This window comes from Lemur catta, chromosome 2, assembly GCF_020740605.2.
Source record: "Lemur catta isolate mLemCat1 chromosome 2, mLemCat1.pri, whole genome shotgun sequence".
Classification (NCBI taxonomy): domain Eukaryota; kingdom Metazoa; phylum Chordata; class Mammalia; order Primates; family Lemuridae; genus Lemur; species Lemur catta.
In genome coordinates this window covers 27,567,984-27,586,537 of record NC_059129.1, presented here as the reverse complement: position 1 = coordinate 27,586,537, position 18,554 = coordinate 27,567,984, and the positions used below count along the sequence as shown (strand labels likewise).

General features: G+C 48.0%; 1 protein-coding gene across 1 annotated transcript; it reads left to right on the top strand.

Annotated features, from left to right (window-relative positions):
* The first annotated feature begins 30 nt into the window (after positions 1-30).
* On the top strand, positions 31-17,250 carry MDH2 (malate dehydrogenase 2). Its single transcript, XM_045543091.1, has 9 exons — positions 31-230; positions 5,906-6,074; positions 7,534-7,617; positions 8,132-8,241; positions 10,172-10,297; positions 13,557-13,634; positions 14,570-14,669; positions 14,982-15,133; positions 16,945-17,250. The coding sequence occupies exons 1-9, from the start codon at positions 165-167 to the stop codon at positions 17,074-17,076; spliced, it is 1,017 nt and encodes a 338-aa protein (XP_045399047.1). The 5' UTR covers positions 31-164; the 3' UTR covers positions 17,077-17,250.
* The last annotated feature ends 1,304 nt before the right edge of the window (positions 17,251-18,554 follow it).

Here is an 18,554-nt window from a genome sequence, read left to right as displayed (position 1 = left end):
GATATCGCGAGATCTGGGGGCGCGGGCGGGGCCGGAAGCCCGGCTACTCTCGCGAGGCCGAGGCGAAGCGGAGCCGGGAGCTCTGTGCACTGTGGAGGTCGTAGGAGTCACTTGCCCGCTGCCAGCACCTTCACCTGCCGGTCGGCGCCCCGCCTGCCCCAGCCATGCTCTCCGCTCTCGCCCGGCCCGCCGGCGCCGCTCTCCGCCGCAGCTTCAGCACCTCGGCCCAGGTAGGCCCGACGATGGGCGGCCTGCCTGCGGAGGCCCCGGCCCGGGCCACGTGTGTCCCTGGCTCGCGAGCAGCTCTGACCCCTGGGCCAGCCTGGACCACAGGGCTGCGCGGCACTGGCCGGAGGCTGTGGCGCCCTGGGCCGACCCTGACACTGGGCAGGAAGTGCGGGGGAGAAGGCCGTAGAGAGGGGCGAGGTGGCCCAGTTCCGGGGCTGGTGCACTTGGCAGAGCTCCCCGAGCTGGCCCCCCAGGTCCCCCGGAGGGGCTGGCCTTGGCCTGCACGCCTTAAAGATTGAGAAGCCACGGCTCTAGGTCTGAAAGGCACTTACCTTTTTATGTAGCTTTCTTTTGCTTTGATGTACCTAATCTTGCAGCATCCGTGTGAGTTGCCCGTGAATAAGAGAATGTGTAGTTTTTATCTCCATGGTACAAACTGAGGCACTGAGTATACAGCGCTGGGCCAGGGTTACTCAGCATTTGGCCGGAGGATTAAAATTCACTCCTGACTGCGGTCACTGGCTTTAGCATCAAGCCTCTCCTCTAAGAACCTGAAGACTCTGCTTCCTCTTTAGAACCTTCTTGAAGGATCCTTTCTGCTGTGGGCAGAACAAGCCTGCAGCCAGGTGTCTTGACAGTGCATGACTTGGCCTGAGACCACTTAAGCCTAAGCTATTTTTAGCCATCTTCTAGGCTAGTTCTCACACTCTGCATGCATCAGAATCACCTGAAAGCTAATAAAGAACAGAGGCCCGGGCTTGTTGAGGGAGCAAAGGGTCTCTACCTTGGTATTTTTACCAGGTGCCCCGAGTGAATCTAATACAACCAAAGTTTGAGAACGCGGCAGGTGCCCACATTGCTTTTTAAGTCCCATGCCCAAGAGGGACGTGATTATTAAAGAGCATTCCAAATGTATTATTTAGGTTACATCCTCCCATTTCCTGTACATCCAGTTCATTTGAAAAATAAATGCAAATGCTACTGATAGATGAATTGATTAGGTGATTAGGACTTAGGTTTTTGGGGAGGATGGTTTAAAGGTGGAGCTAAGTACCTAAGGTAGTTAATGTAATGGGTAGGGAAGATGTTTGAGACAGCAAATTCTTCTTGATCTGACTGGGTGTCTCTGATAAGAGAGAAGGAAGAGGCAGAAGATGGTTCTACAAGTTTACATTTGGCAGAACTCAAGTGCCACCTGGGACCAGGGTTAGGCGGGTAGAGAGGATAAATGGACAATTGGGTTTGTAGGACCAGTGGAATATCTGACTGAACTGGGAATACAAGTTGGACTTTGGGAGTCCCAAAGACTAGAGACAAGACGTGGGAGTGGTAGTGAAAGATCTGGAAGTGGGTGTGATTGCCCAACCTCAGGTTCTGGGTTCATCTGGCTCGTTAAGTTTTCTGGGAAGTCAAGGGTCCCCTAATTAAAGCACCAGTAGAAATAAATAAAAAACCAAAAGCCTGTTTGAATTCAGATCTTGGTTGTAGCATATGCTTTTAGGGTTTAATTTCCTAAGCAGAAACCCACTGTGTTTGGGGCTTGTTTAGTTTTGGTTTTTTATAGTCAAAGCTTATCATCAACTAGCATCAGTTACTGTAGAATATAACGTGTAGTGATAATGTCAGGACCCATTGTAGATGCCTGCCTTAGACGACCACACATGGCACTTTGACTTCTTGTGTCTATTTTCCTGGTTTGTCTCCACCCTCCCTGGCAGCTGCCTTGGCTGCCTGCCAGGAATAGGCTCTCCTTCTCATTTGTGAGTTTAGATTAGAAACTAGCTCACTGAGGTTGGCTAGAATTTTGATTGGGCCTTGAATGAGACCTAGAGGGGAGGTGCTTTTGAATAATGGGAGTGAGCTTTAGGGTAGAAATTATTTTCTCAAAGACTTTTTCCTTTTTTTTAAGCCCAAATTCACAAGTCAAATTGCCAGTATTCAACTTGTGCCCCCGCAGCTTCATCACTTGCTATCCATGTGAGCCTGAACTATTTGCAACTTCTCTATGCTTCAATAAAATAGGTCTCTTCATATTACGTGATGGAGTTATGAGAATTAAGTGAGTGAAGACTTAGTTCAGTGCCTCACACAGAGCAGACCCTAATGTCAGCTGTGACCATTTTTCTGCCAGTGTTCCCAGTAAATGAGGTTGCTGACTCACTTATTGGATGACTTGGCTTTCATGCAAGGTATTACTATATGATAAATTCTGCCTATCCTAGAAAGGCTCACCAAAACACAGTCATTAAATTAGTTCTTAAAAATTACTCGGGTGGGAGTGGCCTAAAGTGGCAGTTTTTCTAGGTTCTTCTTTGTCCTCTCACCCCTTAAATGCTGGTGTTCATAGGATTCTGCCCCTGGTTCTCTTCTCACTCTGTGTTCCCTTTTGTGCCTTGTTAATGTCCAAGGCTTCAGTTAATCCTAGTGCAGACATTAATGACCTTTAGACCATGCCCTTTGCCTGAGATCGAGAGCCCTTTATCTAAGGACCCACCCACTGGATACATATGTGTGTCTGGATGTTTCAAGTGACTCAAACTCAACATGCAAAACTGAATTCATCAATCTTCCAAACCCCTTACCCTTCCTCAGTTCCCTCTATTAAAGGCAATGTTATCTACTCAAGCCGGGAAGTCATCCCAGATTCCTCCCTCAGCTCACCATTTGGATGGATGGAGAAGGAGAAGGGGGTTACCTGAATCTGTTGATGGTGTTTCACAGATCACTCATAACCCATCCACCTTGCTACTGCTGCCTTTTTCCCACCCTGGAATCATGGTTGGACTATTGCAGTAGTCTCCCTGCCTCCATCTTGTGTCTGTCCAATCCATCTTCAGCTCTGCCTCATATCTTTCTAAAACAGATCTGGTCATGTTCTTCTAAGCTTTTGAGGCCCTTCTTTAGTTCCCCATTGCCCACAAGGACCAGACCTGCTGTGCTAGGCCCTCAGCTCTGATTTCCTTCCTCCGCATGTATCTATTGGCGCTCAAGCCATAGAGGACTGTTGGAACTGCTTGTCCTCCATAGGCCTTACTCTATCACATCTCTTCCTGCTCCCAGCATTCCACCTGGTAAACTCCTACTCATCCTTCAAAACCCTAACAGTTTCTTCTCTCCTTTGTGCTGCTGCTCTTTCTAGTATCTGCCTCCGTGGCATTCATTACACAAGATGCTATTTTGCGTGGTGTGCATGTCTTTCAGTTGGCAAGTCTTGTCAGTGCTAGCAAGTCAGTCTAGCATGTAGCAGGTAAGAATTCAGTGCCTGTTGAATTGTAGGTGACCTTTAAAAGATGAATAGGCAGCCATTTTGGAAAATAGTCTGACAGTTCCTCAAAAGGTTAAACATGGAATTACCATGACTTTTCAATTTCACTCCTAGGTATATGCCCAAGAAAATTAAAAACATACCCATACAAAAACTTACATATGAATATTCATAGCATTTTTCATAATAGCACACAATGGAAACAACTCAAATGTTCATCAGTGAATAAATGGGTAAAAAAAAGTGATATACAGTTGACCCTTGAACAACATGAGGGTTAGAGGCACCAACCCCCACATAGTTGATAATTTTTGACTCCCCAAATACTTAACTACTCATAGTCTACTCTTGACTAGAAATTTTACCGATGACAGAAACAGTTGATTAACACATTTTGTATGTTACATGTATTATTTAAATATATACTGTATTCTTAATATAAATTAAACTAAAAAATGTTAAAATCATAAGGAAGAGAATACATTTACTGTTCATTAAGTGGAAGTGAATCATCATAAAGGTCTTCATCCTCGTGGTCCTCACATTGAGGAAGAGGAGGGGTTGGTCTAGCTGTCTCTGGCGTGGCAGAGACAAGAAAATCTGTACAAGTGGACCTGCGCAGTTCAAGCCTGTGTTCCCAGGGTCACCTGTATTTTATGTTATTCATCCATGAAAAGGACTTGAAGCTACCACATGGATGAACCTGGAATACATGCTGGGTGAAAGAAGCCAGACACAGAAGGCCACATACTGTGTCTTTCCAGTTACATGAAATGTCCAGAATAGGCAAATCCATAGACAGAAAGTAGATCAGGCCGGACGCGGTGGCTCATGCCTGTAATCCTAGCACTCTGGGAGGCCAAGGCGGGTGGATCGTTTGAGCTCAGGAATTCGAGACCAGCCTGAGCAAGAGCGAGACCCCCATCTTTACTAAAAATAGAAAGAAATTATATGGACAACTAAAAATATATATAGAAAAAATTAGCTGGGCATGGTGGTGCATGCCTGTAGTCCCAGCTACCTGGGAGGCTGAGGCAGGAGGATCACTTGAGCCCAGGAGTTTGAGGTTGCTGTGAGCTAGGCTGATGCCACAGCACTCTAGCTGGGGCAACAGAGTGAGACTCTGTCTCAACCCAAAAAAAAAAAAAGAAGATCAGTGGTTGCCGGGGGTGTAGAGATATGGGGAGTGGCAGCTAATAGGTGTGGGGTTTCTTTTGGGGGTGATGGTTGCACAACTCTGAATATATTAAAAGCCATTGAATTGTACATTTTTAATGGGTGAGCTGTATGGTATGGGAAATACATCTCAATAAAACTGTTTTTTAAAAAATAAAACAAAACAATAGGATCCAGTGGTAGCCAGTTGTTAGATTCACTTAGCTCTGAAGTGCTCATTGAAAGTCAAGTCTTTTGACTTTAGTTCCAGTAAGTTGACTAACACGTTGATATAAATTTTTCTAGCTCAGCCTTTTAGCTATTAATGAGGCCATCTAGTCTCTCTGGACCCACCTCCACCCGCCACCCTCCAAGGAATTCAGCCTTATCTCTTTTCTGTTCCAAGCTGAAATGCTCAGGGCCAACTGTTGCTTGTTCTGATTAGGTTGGGTCGTAGCACTGATTCTCAAACTCTGGTTGGTATCAGCATCACCTAGGGAACTTGGTAAAAGTACAAGGGCCTAAACCCTGCCCTACTTCAAGAAGCCTGGCCCTCTTGGTCCTCATTAGCACAGCAGGGGATTCTGACACACACCAGAGTTGGAGAACAGGTATGAGATCCTGAAGTCTGCGACAAAGGAGCCTTTTCAAATATACATTCCCCCTTCCACCTCTTGCTCCTGGTCCTGCCTCAGGCTCCAGCCAAGAGCTTGCTGCCTACCTAGGATCTTCCCTGGTTCCCCGGACCCCCAGACAGTGGAACATGCCCCCTCTGCTCTTTCCCACAGTGCTTCTGTGAGGGCTCTTTTCCCTCTACGCCTGATGCATCTGGTTATGTGTTCTCTCCACAGCCAGCAGGGGTCTTCTTTCCTGCAACCCCTACAAGGAGGGCCTGTTGCTAGGCACTCAGTAAACGTTTATAGTTTTTAAAGCTGCAGGTTAAAGATAAGGCTACTGTTATCAGTCTAGCTGCTTGATTGAGTAAAGCTTGTTCTTGATCTTTCAGAAGGGTTTTTGGAATATGACCCTGAATATCACAACCTCTATAGATATAAGTTCTCCCCATTTGAAACTGGATCTTTGGAATGAAGGTCCAGAATTCTACCAGAAGGAAACTGGTAGAAGTATGGCAATTGTATCTTGCTTTGGCACCACTGCAGTAAAAAGAGGCCCAGTGCAGGATTTTTGCAGCATACCATGTGGATCCTTTTAATGCTGACTTCATCCTAAGAGTTCTTTCTCTGTGCCTCTTTTTAGAAAAATGCTAAGGTAGCTGTGCTAGGGGCTTCCGGAGGAATCGGGCAGCCCCTTTCGCTTCTCCTGAAGAACAGCCCCTTAGTGAGCCGCCTGACCCTCTACGATATCGCTCATACACCTGGAGTGGCCGCAGACCTGAGCCACATCGAGACCAGAGCGACTGTGAAAGGTACTGGGCCCACTGACCCTGGAGACTTTAAATCTCTTCTCCCCAGTAGATCAGGATTTGAGTTTTGAGTAAGATTCTTGGATAAAACTAGATGTTTAGACACTTGGGGTTTCCATGTTAGTTTTAGAGTTAAATTCTACGAATGATTACACCCTTTGAGACTTGGGTCTATAAAAACTTAAACAACTGTATCTTTTAGAAATATAAGGTAGCCTAATCTTTCCATGTTTTACTTTTCTAATTTGAAAAGTAATATAAGGATGGGGAGGGGGGTGCGTGTCAAAGCCTCTGATGGGGATTTGGGGGCAATAAGATGTGTTATTCCTGGCGTGCTCCCGGCTGCCTTTCTGCTAGCCCAGGGGTACCTCGACCAGCTTCTCCAAAGCACGGCCTCTTGGGAAATCCATAGAAGGCAGTATCTAGGCTATTTGGTAAATATCTAAGTTGTAATAAATATCTTTATCTTTACATCTTTTTCTTAGAATACTAAAAATAGAACTATTAGGCATAAATGTTTTGAAGTTTTTATTATAAAGTACCAAATTGCTGTCCAGAAATGTACTGACTTCTTTCCCTACTGACAGTGTATGAGAATACCGTGTTTGATAGTGTTTTACATGAGTTTTCAACTGGCATAGACGGTTCAGGAGGCTGACTATCAAGTCATGTCTATGTGCCTCCCATAGTTCCTCTTAATTGGTTTGCTCATTTTCTTTTGGGCTATATATTTGAGTTTCTGAAGGCTCCTACCATAAGGAAAAAGTCAAAATCAAAGCAGATTTGGGCCCGGTATGGTGGCTTGTACCTGTAATCCTAGTGCTTTAGGAGGCTGAGTCAGGAGGATCACTTGAGCCCAGGAGTTTGAGGCTGCAGTGAGCTATGAATGTGCCACTGTGCTCCAGCCCGGGTGACAGAGCGAGACCCTGAAATCTTTGAAAACATATTTTTTTTTCCTGAGATGATAGGAGTGAACAAAATAGATACTAATGTTGAGAGTCCTTGTTTATCAGCACAGGGCGTTTTCTTTCATAGCCTTCAACGTGCCTTCTAATCCGACACTGTAGATCTAAGGGCTTTTGTTGGGATGATAGTGAAGTGGAATGAGCAGCTAATGCTGCTAATTCTAGCTGGAGGCTGGGAGTGACTTACGGTGCTAGCAGCAAGCAAGTGACTGGGCTTGGGTCGTGGAGACCTGGAGCGCCGAGCCATTCTACAAGGGGCCTGGGCAAGGAGAGGCTGGAGGAAGGTAGTGTCCCGCCGCCTGGGATCTGTCAGCTCACAGGGCAGTAGTTGTCAATGGAAGAAAATCACTTTACAGGTGGGACCGGCTGTCCTTTCCTGAGGTGTTTGGTTGGCCTTGAGCCCAGCTAGGGCCAGTCCTTCCCAGGCTTGTCCCTCAGAAGTGGCAGCCTCTCTGAATCAGAAAGGGTGAGATTTCTCTTTGGGGTGTTTTTTCTAGGCTACCTCGGACCCGAACAGCTGCCAGACTGCCTGAAAGGGTGCGATGTGGTGGTTATTCCAGCCGGAGTCCCCAGGAAGCCAGGTGTGTCTGAAAGACTTGCCCAGCATCTTCCCAAGTAAGAAGGTAGCTTTCTATGTAAAATGGATTTAATCTGATTTCTCTGCTGCAAAAAAATTCCACAGGCTCCGTATTGCCTGTGGGGTAAAGATCACCTCCATTGTCCTGCAGTTAAAGCCCTTGATGTCTGTGGTGTGTCTCCCCTGTCCCCGATGTCTTGCCATTCCCTGAATGTTTCATCCTTGTGCCTCTGTGTGTGGAATGCCCCTGCCTCCACCTGGCTCCCCCTTGGGCATTCTGATTAATCCTTGGCAATCCCTCTCAGATACCACCCTCCTAGCTCCACCCCCACAGACCTCTGTTTTGGCGCTTGTCCCACTGGACTGTTTTCCCTACAAGAGAGATTTACTTGAAACAGGGACTCTGTCTTGCTCGTGGTTAAATTTCTTATAAGCAACAGCGAACACACACAGCACTTGGCACCTGTTTAGGAATTCGTTGTGTTCTTTGTGAACATCTTGCATTGGATCATTTCCAGGCATGACCCGGGATGATCTGTTCAACACCAATGCCACAATTGTGGCCACCCTGACTGCTGCCTGTGCCCAGCATTGCCCTGAAGCCATGATCTGCATCATCGCCAATCCGGTGAGTGTCGCTAGGCTCAGCTCTCACCGCTGTGGCAGCCGGTAGGTGCTGACGCTGTGGAAAGCTCACAGTTAACAGCAGAAGTCTGCAGCGGTGCTGGTAGGGAGCAAAAGCAGAGTGATGTGCTGAGATGGAGAAGTCGGGTGCACTAGTAAGACGTCCTTGCATTTATTTCCTAAGGATTCCTTCTGAACTAAATGAAAGTTTTAACCTGGTTCTTCCACCAACTAACTGTGCCTTTGGGCAAATCACTTCTCTCTGTATCTCAGTTTCCCTACCTGAAGATAAGTCCATTCTTGAAGCTACCTTCACCCGTGATTGTGGTGTAACTCATTGGCTCCTGTTTTGTTGTACAGTAGTCTCCCCGTATCCTCGGGGTATACGTCCCAAGACCCCAGTGGATGCCTGACACCATGGGTCATACCAAGCCCTATGTATGCTGTCTTTTCCTATACAGACCTACCTATGAGTAGGTTTAATTTATAAATCAGGCACAGTAAGAGATTAACAACAATAACTAACAATAGAACAATTATATACTATAATAAAAGTGTTTTTTTTTTCTTTCCTTAAGTCAAGAACTTTCACCTTTTCACTTAAAGGAAGTACTTCACAGCTTCTCTTTGTCGTGTCCAAATTGACAGCGTCACTGCTCTTGTACTTTGGGGCCATTATGAAGTAAAACAAGGGTGACTTGCACACAAGCACTACCATAGTTCGACAGTCGATCTGATAGCCGAGACTGAGACTGAGAGACGGGCAGGCGGGTGGCGTACAGCGTAGGCATGCTGGACAAAGAGATGAGTCACATCCTGGGCGGGATGGAGTGAGATTTCATGCTGCTATGCAGAATGGCATGCAATTTAAAACTTATGAATATTCATTTCTAGAATTTTCCATTTAATATTTTCAGACCACAGTTGAGCGCAGGTAACTGAAACTGCAGAAGATGAAACCATGGATGAAGGGGGGACTATCTGTTTTCTGCTTGGGGATTGCGATTCCTGGTTCCCTGTCGTCCCCATCTCCTCACACTGAGACACACAGTCTCAGACACACAGCCACCCGGGGTCCTGCTCGCCAGTCTTTGCAGGTCACCTATTCTTTCACTCAGAAACTTCAACCTTGGTAGAGCCTTGTGTTGCATTTAACAGCAGCCCCAGTGTTCTTCCCTCCTGGTTGAGTCTGGGTCCTGGTGTCTGGGTGTGATGAGGGTCTGTGTGAAGGTGCAGTGACAGTGATGTCACTGAGGGACGTGGCTGCTGATAATGCTGAGAAGTTGTGCTCACAGCCTCTGAGAAGAGGATCCTGCCTTCTCTGTGAGCAGCTGGTTACAAGTAGATAGTAGCTGTTTCTTTTGCTGGGGAGCTAACTAGTGCCCAATACAGACCTTTCTGTTTTGTTTTTATTATAATCTTCCTGTGCACCCGGTGATGTGTTAAGCACTTACTGTATGTTAAGTCATTTATCTTCACAAAAACTTCACGAGTGAGTTGTCGTTTCCCCCATTTGTGGATAAAGAAACCAAGTCCCTGGGTTATTTGCCCCGGATTATAACACAGAGGGACGGAACTGGGGTTTGACCATACTTCATCTGTGCCTTTAGCCGCTGTGCAGTGCTCTCGTGTCAGGGATGGCCGTTCAGGTGTAGGCCCCAGCCAAGCAGGTGCCCAGGGGAGCCATCGTCACCTATTCAAATTGATAGCTGATGGGGAATAAGCATCCCCACAGCAAAGGGTTTCTTTGTTTACACGGTGTAACCTGTCCTGTCTGGCAGATGACTTTCCTGTACACGAAGTTATCAGATAGGGCAGTTTGATTTGGCACCTTCGGACTTGTTCATGGTCTCATGAAAAGATTTTGTCCTTTTGTTGCTTGGCCCTGCTCTCAGAATGCAGGGAAAAATATGCCTGTCTCTTGCTTTTACTAGGTTAACTCCACCATCCCAATCACTGCAGAAGTTTTCAAGAAACATGGAGTATACAACCCCAGTAAAATCTTCGGTGTGACAACCCTGGACATCGTCAGGGCCAACACCTTTGTTGCCGAACTGAAGGTAAGGGCTGCATCAGGTGTGGCTTGAGTCCGTCCCTTGCTGAACTTTTCCGGTCCCCCACCCTTGCTCATTTGCAGGCATAGAAGACACCAGGGCACTTACAGGTCACATGTGACTTGGGAGTTTTAAATGTTTTTACGGTTTGCCCGTTGGTGGAAGCAGCCCTCGTGTTTCCTTATGGACTTCATGCAGCAGGTCCCTGCGGGTTTAAACTCTGGCCAGGTTCTGTCTCCACTTGGCTCAGTCTGTCTTTTACTTCTCCCTGAGAGCGTCGGGGGTTCAGATGTTTCCTGGGTTTCTCGGTGGTTGGACTCATATTATGCTCCCCCAGTCCTCCCCTTCTCCTCGCCCCTGAAAACTAGTCCTAGCAGGATTTGCCTGCTGTTCATTAGACAAAGGTGATAAAACTAGGAAACATGAAGAACTTAGGAAAGTTCCAGAAGTGCTGGGATAGCAGAATTGTTGGCCCTGGTCTGATTCTGACTCCCTCTTTGGGTTGCCTGCAGTAGCTCGCCCCGGGGAGTCCCGGGCTGGCCAGGAGCCTGGCTCTGCTTGCGCTGCCAGACTTGTCTTGAGGCAGGGTTGGTTCTGCACCAGCGATGAGCCTGCAGTCCTTGGTGCCTTTCACAACCTGCTTTCTAATTGTTTTGGTTGTGGATCGAGTGGAACCACTTCCTCTGGCCCCAAAAAGTGTTTTTCTGGAGCTTCAGGCCATTTTGTCTGACTTTGCAGATTTGAGGAGGCTTCTCAGAAGCAGGCCCCGACTTGTGCACACGGCTTGGTGAGCAGTGCACGTGCAGGGCTGCCGGCCTGTGTTTAACTCCCCTGCGCACCGGACAGCTGCTTCTGGAGTGTCGGAGGTGCCCCATGTAATTCGTACAATTCGTACGGCAGCACATCCCAAGGGCCTGGTGCTCGGGCTTGGTTCTAGGCGAGGGCGTCACAGAGGTCTGTAAGTGGCCCCAGGCCTCGGGGGCTCTGTGGAGGGGAGAGAGATGCTTTGATTCAAGAGATGATTTAGGCCAGGCGCAGTGGCCCATGCCTGTAATCCTAGCACTCTGGGAGGCCGAGGCGGGAGGATCACTTACTTGATGTCAGGAGTTCGAGACCAGCCTGAGCAAGAGTGAGATGCCTTCTCTACTAAAAATAGAAAGAAATGATCTGGACAACTAAAAATATATAGAGAAAAAAAATCAGCCGGGCATGGTGGTGCATGCCTATAGTCCCAGCTACTCGGGAGGCTGAGGCAGGAGGATTGCTTAAGCCCAGGAGTTTGAGGTTGCTGTGAGCTAGGCTTAGCCTGGGTAACAGAGTGAGACTCTGTCTCAAAAAAAAAAAAGAAAGAAAGAAATGATTTAATTGAGTGACCAGGTCAGCACAGGTGTGTGGGGTGTGGTAGAACCTATAGGGAAGGAACAGGAGCGTGTGGTTGTCTGAGTCTGAAAGTGGGCAGGCCAGGCCGGCCGCACTCCCTCCAGCCTGCGGAGGCGCGATTCCCAGGCCCTGGTCCTGCCCTGCGCTACAGAAGCCACAGCTATGTGTGGCTATTGAAATTAATTCAAGTTAAATAACATAAAAATCATATGCCTTCCGTTGCATGAGCCACACGTGACTCCCATATTCTCACAGAAAGTTCTATGAGGCGGTGCTGTCTTAGCCTGGATGGTAGGCCCTCGAAGCTTCGCTGTTTGGGGTGGGGGACCAGGATCTTGGCCCTTGCAGAAAAGCTAGTGCTTGACAGGCTCTGTTAAGTGAACTGCCATTACCTCGAGCTGCCTGACATTCTGGAAAATTCCCGAATTATCTCAAAAATAAATCTCAGTCCCTAATACATTAACTGCCATGTGAGTTGTATTTAACTCACGCTAGTTTTGAGCCCGGGGCCCTGTGAAGCATATGTAACTCACATATCTCTTTACCTTGGGAGCCGCATGAACTATTTTTCAAGTTGCATATAACTCACCACAGAAAACAATAAGAAATAACAAATTTTTCATTAACTCATAAAGGGTCATTGTGTTTTCAACGTTTTTATTCTATTTTTGTAATAAAACACCATGGCCCCAAGGGAAAAAAAATTTTTTCTAATGCGGCAGTCAATGTGTTAAACTTAGCGTCTGGTTCCTCCCAACAGTCTCAAGCCCTTTTGTGACACCGGTGACCTTCCTTCCCTTTCTAAGCGGCTTGCAGCAATGTCCTGTCGTGTTACACTCTGCTTTCACACCCCCGTGGCTTTGCTCTTCTGTTCCCTTTGTCTAGAATATTCTTCCCTGGGCTGCCTCCTCCCACCCCCAGGAAACCCTCTCCTGGGCTGATGCCATGCTCCCATCTGAGCACATGGCGTTGGGACGTTAGTGTGCGTCAGTCTTTCACATTAGACAGCAAGCTTCTGGAAAGCAGGGCTGTGTCCCTGGTGACCACACAGTGCCCGGCACGTGTGCGCTCACATGCTTTAACCTCTCAGTTCTGCGACTCCTGCTGCGTAAGGCTGATCCTGCCTGCCCTGCCCCTTCCTGAGGTTGACCCTCCCTTTCCTGGGCAAGGCTTGTTTCCTAACCCAAGCTGGTCTCTTCAGCCATGGCGTTTGGGGCAGGTGGCATCATCTTGGGAGCTGCTCACCTCCCTACCATAACTCCTATTGGTTTTGGGTTTTGGGGTTTTTTCTGTTTTAAGAAATTCTAGTCCACAGATTCTTCAGTTTAACAAATGAGTCAGCCTCTCCTAGCGAGTGCTACTAACTGGAACCATGGCGTTTGCCCCGTTACAACCCGGTTTTGTTCTTTCTGTCCCAATCACCGTTTCAGGTGCCAGACTTCTTACCCGTCGGTTTCCTAGAATAGGTTTGAATTTTGCTCTGCAATGAGGGAAAGGGAATTTGACTTGTTCTCTGCAACAGTGTGGGGACTTGCGTCTGGGCTTGTGCATGGGGCTTGTCATTAGCTGAGAGAAAGAGGACCACTGTCCCTGATCTGAGAGGATATCGGGCCGATGGGGGACTCTACAGGAGGCAGTTCCGGCTCGTTGTGGAGGAAGAACCTATGGTGGCCTCCCCAGACAAGCCTGTCCTCACTGCACCTGCTCAGCCACCTGGTGGGACTGTCATAGGAGAGCTGAGCACGGCTGGAGCAGGACAGTGTCTCTTCCCTGATTTCTTTGTTCCATTCTGAGTTCTGTGGGTTTTTCCGTATTGGTGTTTTAGGGGTGGCTATGACATGTTTTACGCTCAGCTGGTTAACAAGCTTTATATTTTGGTGGCCAGGGTTTGGATCCAGCTCGAGTCAACGTCCCTGTCATCGGCGGCCATGCTGGGAAGACCATCATCCCCCTGATCTCTCAGGTACGTGTGTGTGACATTGCAGGAAGCTTCCAGATCGTGAGCCCCTCTCCCAGGAAGCCCTGCTTTGAGACAGTCCAGATGGACCGGAGAAGACTTGGCTGTCCACTGTATTTTGAAGATTCCTGCTGTGGTCAGAGGTGCTCACATAGCCAGCTTTAGCACACCGTGAGGATCCTGTTGGAAACATCGCTGAATGCCCAGTTAGGTTAAAGCGGGTGGAGGTGCTTTGTTTAAAGATGAGTTGAGACAAGGCAAACACCGTGAGAATGAGATAGTTCAACTTGACATCATAGCCCTTGACTATAGTACACTGAGAAGGACACAGAGTATTTGTGATATCCTTGTCAAAAGCATAACTTTACAAGAAAATCATGAAGAAGCATCTCACATATCCAAATTGGTGGACATTCTACAAAAGGAATGGTCAGTACTTGTGACAAGTGTCAGGAAAGTCAGGAACCGACAAGAGATGGACTGAATGCAGGGTGGGGTCCTAGCTGGGCACCTGGAACAGAAAAGGGCCAGTGGTGGGAAAAGTGGTAAAATCTGAATAAGGTCTGTAGTTTAGTTAATAATATTTATGTTCATTTCCTGTTCTTCATGATCGTGCTGTGGTTGCATGAAATGGTAGCATTAGGTGAAGCCAAGTGACAAAATTCTTTATACTAATTTCTATAACTTTTCTCCAAGTCTAAAATTAGTCCAAAATATAAAAAGTTCTTTTAAAATGAGTAGGGGGCTCACTAAGCTTCCCAACAAAGTTGATTTGTCTTTGTCATTTTTCTATAAAGAAAGTCTTGGTTTCTCATGCGGTGGTAGTGGGAGGGAGCCCCCCTCCGTGAGGACAGAGGGGGGCGGGTGGGAGTGGTGGCCAGGAGGCTTTGAGGACCAGGACGAGCCAGCAGCTGCTCAGTGACCCACGACTTGCCTTGTAGTGCACTCCCAAGGTGGACTTCCCCCAGGACCAGCTGACGGCACTCACGGGGCGGATCCAGGAGGCCGGCACGGAGGTGGTGAAGGCCAAAGCCGGAGCAGGTAGAGTCTCCAAGGCTGTTCCCTGGGCAAGGGCCTGGGCAGGAGGTGGATAGTTTCTGTGTTTCATTCGGGTTCATCAGTAAGAAAGCTCTACGTGAGAGGCAGCTCAGCTTGCTTTGTGGGGTTAACAGGCATTTTGAGGTTGGCAGGGCTACTTCCGTGCCATTCGTAAGTAAGTCAAATTAAGGGATGCTGGCCAGGAATCTGAACTTGTTAAGCTGGAAAACTTGCAGGTGCCTTCGCTGGCAGGGCAGGCTCAGCTGGACCTCACGGCTGTGGGGCCAGCGTGCTGACCTGCCTGTGCTCCCCTAGGCTCCGCCACCCTGTCCATGGCGTACGCCGGTGCCCGCTTCGTCTTCTCCCTTGTGGATGCGATGAACGGAAAGGAAGGAGTTGTTGAATGTTCCTTTGTTCAGTCACAAGAAACGGACTGTGCCTATTTCTCCACGCCACTGCTGCTGGGGGTGAGTATCCCGGAGCTCAGGGCCTCTGACCATGGAAGGAGGAGAGTCACCGCTGTGTAGGATCCAGGAGCTCTGCCCTGTCTGCTTGCTCCGCAATTCAGATTTCCTCTGTGCGGGAGCTGCACACCCCTGCCTGGCGTGTGCTTGGGTTTTTGAAGGTAGAAGCACATCACAGAATTGAGAGCTGGGAGACGTCGCAGGCTGTGAAATGCAAACCTCCCCACAGGTGAATGTCGTTTCCTGCGGATTTGACAGCGGCCGCCCGAGTGTGATCACTGATCAGACACTCCTGTCTCAGGACAGCTCAGACAGCTCTAAAAGAAACAGCCTTCCTGCACCCACCTGAACACCATCACTGTAGCTTGTGTGTGTTCATTTTGTTTTATTTCAAAAGATTTAGGAGTACAGGTGGTTTTTTGTTATATGGATGACTTGTATAGTGATGAAGTCAGGGCTGTTAGTGTACCTGTCACCTGAATAGCGTGCATTGTACCGATAGGTAGTTTTTGATGCCTCACCCCCTCTCACCGTCCCTATATGTGTTCATTCTTGTTCTGACTTCACATGCTACAAGGCCTAATCCCTCTTCCAGGCAGGCCTGCTTCCTTGTTCCACACCCCACTGGCTTTCCTTCTTGGGATGTGCATCTGGGAAGGAACCATGTGGTCACATTGCTGGCTTCAGCGGGCTGTTTTGGGGTCAGCTGTCTGGTCTGGTTGACACTTACTGAGACTTCAGCAAGCAGAAACCCTTCGGTCTTACAAACCATCCAGCCAGGTTTCCATTTCTCAGGTGCGGGCAGCTACTGAAGTCAGGCACATGTGTGGTTGGCTTCATCACATGTCCAGAAAGGAAGTTTCATGACTTGCTGGGCTACCCCCAGGCCTTTCCTGTAAATGCTCTGATGCTCAAAGATCCCTACACCAGGCCCCTGGCCTTGGTGGAGAGAGACTGACGCTCAACAGTTTAGTTCATTGCAGGTGTGTGCAGAGTGTGGCAGACCTGCAGGTGGGGGACACCCAGGTCTGATGGTCCTAGAGCCAGGGAAGGCTTTAGGAGGAGATGGCATTGCAACTGAATCTGAGGCTATTGGGGGACAAATGATGCTCAGGCTGAGGTAGGAGGATCACTTGAGGCCAGGAGCTCAAGACCAGCCTGGGCAATTTAGCAAGACCCCCATCTTTACAAAATAAGAAAAATTAGCCAGGTGTGGTGGTACACACCTGTCGTCCCACCTACTCAGGAGGCTGAGGCAGGAGGATCACCTGAGCCCAGGAGTTTGAGGCTACAGTGAGCTATGATGATGCCACTGCCCTCCAGCCTGGGCAACAGAGTGAGACCCTGTCTCAAAAAAAATAAATGTTTCTTCAGCCCTTTACCAACTTGAGAAAGAGGCTAGAACCCAAAAATAGGCTTCATCAGGGAGATGCTGTTAAACGCTCCTGAGGGTTGAGTGCCAGCCTCTGCCAAGTCGTCCTCACACTTGCTCGCAGCCTCCTTGGGGGTAGACAGGACGCTCATTTTATAGATGAGGAAGCAGATTTAGAATGTAAGGAATCGTCCAAGGCACATGCGTAGTGAATGACAGAGTCAGGATCCCAGCCTAGGACTGTCTGACTCTGAAGCCAGAGCTTCCGACGGCAGCTCAGACCCACCCGTCCCGGGTCAGCGCCGCACACTCAGGCCGCCCAGAGCCCGCGGGTGTAGACGGTCTCGGCAGAGCTGATGGAAGTTACAAGTTGGGTTTTCTGTAACAAATGCTTTTGTGGAAACTTCATTTTAAATTTTTACCACCTCCCTCTCTCCTTCAGAAAAAGGGCATTGAGAAGAACCTGGGCATTGGCAAAGTCTCCTCTTTCGAAGAGAAGATGATCGCTGAGGCCATTCCTGAGCTGAAGGCCTCGATCAAGAAAGGGGAAGACTTTGTGAAGAACATGAAGTGAGAAGCACTTGAGAGCAGCCAGTTTCCTTAATTTATTAAGGCATCATGTCACTGTAAAGCCACGTCAGATACCTTTGTATTTTAATTCATTTTGATGATAATTATTAATGCATCATCCCTTCCAAATCATGGGTGGGTCTGTTGGTGTGTCAATAAAAGCAGTCTTTGATTTCCATTTTCAAGGCCCCTTCTATACATGGTGTGCTTTCTCTCCCATGAAAGCTGACTTCAGTGTCTGTCAACCTTTTTTGTTACAAATCAGAATTAGATATTATCTAACTATTAGACTGAAGCATGGTGGTTTCTTCCATAGCTTCAAGAGAATGTAAAATGTTTATTTCTGAAATAGGACAAAATATTCAGTTTCTCAGTACCTGCTGCTCCCAGCTCCTCTCCCCACACCGTTGCATCACTCAGGTGTGTAAACTGGACGAAGGGTCAACTCCTGAGTCCTTGTTGGGGTTGTTCACCCTCATGGAGTCATAGTTCAGCAGTTAATGCCCGGCAGCCATTTTCTGTCCCTAATTTTGTGCTGTTTTCTGGCTAAGCAAATAGCTGCCTCAGCTGACCTCTGACCCCCTCTGAATTTCACCTGTGACTGAGCCCTGATGTTCAGTGACAACTCACAGCCAGAAATGCGAGGAAAGTGGGCGGGGCTGCACACGGACACCCAAGGCTCAGGCAGCTGCGTCAGCGCTGTGCTATCTGCCATGGAAGGGGCAGGGTTTTCTTCAGGGGCCACAGAAAGGACTTTGTTGGATTGAGGGCTGGGGAATTAGAGATTTGGCTCCCTTTCAGGACAGTCTGTTCCCCAGCTGTGGCCTCTGGAGTGGAAACTATACCTGAGAATCAGGAACTTTCCGGCAGCAGGTGGTGACCTTCCATTGTAGGGTGGAAGTGGGAAGGAGGTGGCAGTTATGCCCAGTGGATAGACGCTGATTTACCCACAAGAGCTTTTTTTTTTTAAACTAAAACTGAGATGAATTTTACCACAAAGGATGACATCATTGTTTTCTTATATGAATAAACATGTTCATTGTATAAAACCTAAAAGTAGCTAAAAAAAAATAAAGCAAGATAGTAATCACTGCTAATATTATTTGACCTCTTACATACTTCACTAATAGAGATAATGTAGCCTGCTCTTCTGGTTAACTACTACTATGTAGCAATTTCCTCCTCCTTGATTTAGCTGCTTTCAACAATTTTTATCTCTGTACTGACAAGGCTCAGCTGGGTGGTTCTTCTCACCATGTGCCGTCAGCTGGAGGCTTGGCTGGCCTGGAATATCCAGGCTAATGGCTGGTGTTTGGGAGATGCCTGGAGAGCTGGACTTCTCCCCGTGGTATTGGGCCTTTCATTCCTCCACAGCAAGGTGGATAGGTTCCTTGATGGCTCAGAGTTCCCAGAAGTGTGAAAGCAGAAGCTGCCAGGCTTTAAGGCAGGCTCAGAACTGACACAGCATCCCTCGTGCCACAT

Coding starts and splice junctions, on each gene's coding strand:
- MDH2 (XM_045543091.1), top strand. CDS start 165: ATGCTCTCCGCTCTCGCCCGGCCCGCCGGCGCCGCTCTCCGCCGCAGC. Junction 8,242..10,171: donor TCTGCATCATCGCCAATCCG/GTGAGTGTCGCT, acceptor TGCTTTTACTAG/GTTAACTCCACCATCCCAAT. Junction 13,635..14,569: donor TCATCCCCCTGATCTCTCAG/GTACGTGTGTGT, acceptor CTTGCCTTGTAG/TGCACTCCCAAGGTGGACTT.